Source organism: Cotesia glomerata, linkage group LG5 (genome assembly GCF_020080835.1).
Source record: "Cotesia glomerata isolate CgM1 linkage group LG5, MPM_Cglom_v2.3, whole genome shotgun sequence".
Classification (NCBI taxonomy): domain Eukaryota; kingdom Metazoa; phylum Arthropoda; class Insecta; order Hymenoptera; family Braconidae; genus Cotesia; species Cotesia glomerata.
Window position 1 is genome coordinate 9,861,291 of NC_058162.1, and position 5,095 is coordinate 9,866,385.

General features: G+C 37.9%; 1 protein-coding gene across 1 annotated transcript; it reads left to right on the forward strand.

Annotated features, from left to right (window-relative positions):
* Nucleotides 1-1,854: 1,854 nt before the first annotated feature.
* Nucleotides 1,855-4,670, forward strand: LOC123265399. The gene is made up of 3 exons (XM_044729122.1): nucleotides 1,855-2,835; nucleotides 2,866-3,615; nucleotides 3,660-4,670. Exons 1-3 carry the CDS (start codon nucleotides 1,855-1,857, stop codon nucleotides 4,668-4,670), a joined length of 2,742 nt encoding a protein of 913 aa, XP_044585057.1.
* Nucleotides 4,671-5,095: the final 425 nt, after the last annotated feature.

Below are 5,095 nucleotides of genomic sequence, written 5' to 3' on the forward strand. Positions count from 1 at the left end.
TTCGTGTCTCGCACTTCGAGATTGCGAAGGTAGTATCGCTACTTACATGTCTTGGACCACAAGTTCAAAGCTTAAAGTGAACGACTGGGGCGCCTCTTCACTATCGTGGCGTTGCCCCTTTGTTATTTGATCATTCGTTGTTTTTGTGTCAAACAGATCACACGTTTGATGCGAAAGTGAACAGTTTTTTGTTTTTTATAATTAATTATAAATTAAAAATTTTTTTTTATTAAATTGGTAAATTGAAGATTCTGAAATGGGTAAGAGTAAAAAATCAAGATCAAGAAGTCCGGATCATTCGAAAGAAAGAACTTCTAAAAGACTTCGGAAACTAGAAGAAAAGATGGATGAATTAACATCAGGTTTTGCTTTAATCAAAGACGCTATTTTGAGACGTAGTCGTTCGTACTCAAATTCAGGCGAATCTGATATCGAAGGTAATTGTTTTTGCATGTTAAAATTTAATTGTGAACACGAGATGCAATCACAATATATCCATAAATTTTTACCTTTATGCCCGAGAGGCTATGCATGATTTTCATTTATGAATAATCATAATAATTACGTCTGTTTACAAAAGTGCTCTATTTTATCCGAGAGGTAAAATGGAGCTTGTATGGCAATCTGATTTGATCTGGAAGATTAAGTAGAGATTATAATTACTCTGTTTTATCCGGGAGATCAAAACAGAGTAAATATTGAGTTAACCAAGAAAAATTCATAGCAAATTGAATCAAATAAACATTGAATGTCTGCAGGTACTGGAAGCGGTGATGAGATTGGTGAAAAAGACGATAATGGGAAAGTAGTGGATTTGTCATCTAATTCGCAGCCACAGGTTCCTCCAGTCACTTTAAGTGATCAACAAAATACGGGGGAAAGTACTTCTCAATCAGGTGGAAATAAAAGTGATTATAAGTCTGATTAACCACCAGTTAAGACCACCAGAATCAGAGACTAATAAGTTGTGGGACTAATAAGACTAATGAGTTAAGTGAATAAGTGAATAAGACTAATCAGTTAAGACCACCAGAATCAGAGACTAATAAAAACAAGGAGAATGGAACTCCTTGGGAGTTAGATGCTGATGTGGTCTTCGCATTTTTGGAGCAGAACCTATTGAGGAGAAGCCTGAATTAATTCTGCATTCTAGCGTTGCAAATCGCTGGAAAAATATCTTTCTGAGGGTATTAAAAAAGAGATTAAGGAGTCATTATTGGAAAAGTATCCCAGGAAGGGAAAACTTTCGTTTGAACCGCCGATTTTAAATGAAGAGGTTGCAGGTAACTTAAAAGAATCGGCGTTGAAAAGAGATACATACTTTGGCTCAACGCAGAAATCAGCCGGATCTGCCTTGGCTGCATTGGCTCCAGTAATTGAATCTCTGGCGACTCTTAAAGATCCAGACAATGTTAAAAGATTGGAGCAAGTTTGGGATGCTGCAAAATTGTTGATAGAAATCCACAAGTCCCAAACAGTTGCACGCAGAGCTTGTATTTTACCTACCTTGTCAAAACAGTGGGCCACGGCACTGGAGAAAAGGGAACCGGATAACTTTTTGTTTGGTGAAAAATTAACTGAGAAAGTTAAAGAAATTAAGGCTATTGGAAAAATAAGTGAAGAAATGAAACCTGCTCCTCCAAAGAAACCGTACGTTTCTTCTGGGTCTTTAAACTTCAAGAGCTCGTCCAGTCAAAAGAAGTCAGTGTCTCAGACGAGCGGGAAGTACTCATCAACGAGAAAACCACTGACTTCCAAGTTTCCAGCGAAGCAGACTTCATACCCCAAGTCAGGCCAATACCGTCAACACGATCAACGGCCCCAGAAACGTTAACTACAGATAATAATGTAAATATGTTCGCGGGACGTTTAAAGTATTTTTTAAATGCTTGGAAAACAATCACTGAGGATAAATTTGTCCTTCAGTGTGTTAAAGGGTATAAAATACCTTTCGAATCACCCCCTATACAAACTTGTCCACCACCTGAAAAGGTTTGGTCGGACCTAGAACTAGCAGGTGTCCAATCAGAGGTCAATAAACTGTTGATAAAAGGTGCGATTAGAGAAGTGGAAGAGGTTCAAGGACAATTCTTGTCACCGTTCTTTTTGGTCCCCAAGCCTGATGGTCAACAGAGGTTTATTCTAAATTTAAAGGGTCTGAATAAATTTATCGATACAGAACACTTTAAGCTTGAAGATCTTAGATCTGCTTGTAATCTTTTAGAACGAGGTATCTTTATGGGAACGGTGGATCTTAAAGATGCATATTTTTTGATCCCAGTATGGAAGCCACATTGTAAATATTTGAGATTTATTGCTCAAGGAAAATATTATGAGTTTGTTTGTCTACCTTTTGGTTTATGCACGTGTCCATTGACATTCACCAAGTTGATGAAGCCAGTGATAAACTATCTTCGCTTGAAAGGGTTTCTGTCAGTTATATATTTGGATGATTTTCTATGTTTAGGTCACTCAGTTGTAGAGTGCATTGAGAATTTAACTCAGACGGTCAAATTACTTGAGAAGTTAGGTTTTATTGTAAATTTTGAAAAGTCCAAATTGGAGCCCGAGAGGAAATGTAGATATTTAGGGTTTATGTTAGATTCTTCTATGATGAGAGTAGAACTTCCAGAGGACAAAAAAGTTGTAGTACAAAAACAGATCAAGGATCTGCAAAAGAAAAGTACAGTCAAAATTCGTGAGTTTGCAAAAGTTATCGGGTCAATTGTAGCGTGTTGTCCGGCAGTTGAGTATAGTCTGTTACACTGCAGATCTTTCGAGAAAGCTAAAACTCGAGCCTTAGAAAAGAGTGGAGGTTCTTTTGACTCAGTTATGGTAATTCAAAAATATACTTTTAAAGATTAGGATTGGTGGTTAAAAACTTTACCAAATGCTAGCAGGAAGGTGAGAAATAATCAATATGAGAGAACGATCTACTCGGATGCATCATTGTCTGGATGGGGTGCTTTTTGTGATGGTGAAAGCGCCAATGGTTTATGGAGTCTGGAAGAGAGAAAACTTCACATAAACCATTTGGAACTGAAAGCGGCTTTATTAGCATTGAAATGCTTTGCAGCGGATCTGAAGGACACTGATGTTTTGATTATGGTGGACAACACAACTACATTGGCTTATATCAATAGAATGGGTGGTGTCCATTATGCCGGTCTTCATAAGTTAGCGTGTGAGCTATGGGATTGGTGCGAAGATAAAAAATTATGGGTTTATGCATCTTACATCCCATCGAAAGAAAATGTAGAGGCGGATCGGTCATCAAGGATCGATAATTCAGACGCAGAGTGGGAGTTAGCAGACTTTGCATTTGAAAAAATCGTTAAAAGATTTGGAATGTTGGAAATTGATTTGTTTGCTTCTCGAATCAATACCAAATGCGCGATTTATTGTTCATGGAAGAGAGATCCAGAAGCCTACGCGTTTGATGCCTTCACAGTTAGTTGGTCTGATTGGATATTCTATGCCTTTCCCCCTTTTTCTATCATAACTAAAGTAATTAAGAAAATTAAAGATGATAAAGCAGAAGTCATTTTAGTTGTACCTCACTGGCCGACGCAAGTTTGGTTTCCAGCATTTAAAAAATTATCAATTGAAGACTGGGTTTGGCTTGAAGCAGATCTTAATCTTCTAATTTCTCTTTGTAGGTCACGTCATCATCCCCTTGCCACAAAACTTACCCTGGTTGCCGCCAGGCTATCAGCCAAGCACTGCTAGGCAAAGGTATGCCCAAAGAAGCAGTGGAGATTTTATTAGCTTCACTGGCTGATTCAACTTTAAAAAATTATAATGGAACTTTGAAGCTTTGGTGGAATTGGAATGATGAGAGTGATGGCAATCCATATGAGGTATCTGGGGAAAAGATTCTAAAATTTTTAACAAAAAGATTCAGTGATGGAGTTGGTCACAGCACAATAAATTTGGCCAGAGCAGCGTTATCTTTAATATCAAGCGAGGATGTCTCAAATAATCCTTTAATAAGTCGTTTTGTTAAGGGAGCGTCGAAAATTAGACCTGGAGGGCCTAAATATGAATCTACTTGGGATGTGGACCCAGTTTTAGCCAAATTAGAATCATGGGCTCCAGTAGAGGAATTATCCCCGAAGAAACTGACGGAGAAGTTGGTTGTGTTGTTGGCATTAGGTACAGCACATCGTTGTCAAACTCTGGCATTGATAAAGATTTCTAATATTATTACTTCTGAGTCTGAAGTTGAAATTAGAATTCCTGAAAGAATTAAAACTTCACGACCAGGAGCTCCGCAGCCAGTGCTAAGCCTTCCGTTTTTTCAAAACAAGCCTGAGCTATGCATAGCTAGAACATTAAATCAATACGTGACAGTAACTAAAGATCTTCGGGGGAGTAACGATTCTTTATTTATTTCACTCAATAAGCCATATGGTTCAGTTAAGAGCGAGACAATTGCTCGGTGGATAAGGACAGCGTTAGAATCACTAGGAGTTGATAAAAGATTCACGGCACATTCTACTAGACATGCATCGACTTCTCGTGCACATGAAAAAGGTGTCAGTATTGACGAAATAAAAAAGGTGGCTGGGTGGTCTAAAAACTCTAAAGTTTTTGCCGATTTTTACCACCAGCCAATAAATATTCGTGACAAAAATTTCGCAGAAGCGGTATTAACGCCCAGCACATAGTATTATTAAAGTAATATACAGATGAGGCGGCTGAGAGCATTATTTATTTAATTTTTTAATTTGTCTGTAGTTCAATTTAATTATTCAATTATTGTAATTTCAATTACTCAATAAATTATTTTATTTCCAAGAAAATTTTGCTCTAAACAGCTACCTTCGTAATCTCGAAGTGCGAGACACGAAGGATAATTGGAAGATCTTACGAGCCTGCCGAAGGCAGGCGAGCGTTAGATCTCAATTATTCGAGTGTCTCGCACGAGAGATTCCACCCAAATAGTACCAAGTAAATCCCATCCCACTATTTCAGACAAAGTAAAATATATGCCAGCTTTAAACTAATGATCAAATAACAAAGGGGCAACGCCACGATAGTGAAGAGGCGCCCCAGTCGTTCACTTTAAGCTTTGAACTTGTGGTCCAAGACA

Bases quoted from the DNA above. Each gene is read 5' to 3' on its own strand.
- LOC123265399 (XM_044729122.1), top strand. From the start codon at position 1,855: ATGTTCGCGGGACGTTTAAAGTATTTTTTAAATGCTTGGAAAACAATC. The intron at 2,836-2,865 runs GTAATTCAAAAA...TTTAAAGATTAG, and splicing joins GTTCTTTTGACTCAGTTATG to GATTGGTGGTTAAAAACTTT. The intron at 3,616-3,659 runs GTTTGGCTTGAA...TTCTCTTTGTAG, and splicing joins AATTATCAATTGAAGACTGG to GTCACGTCATCATCCCCTTG.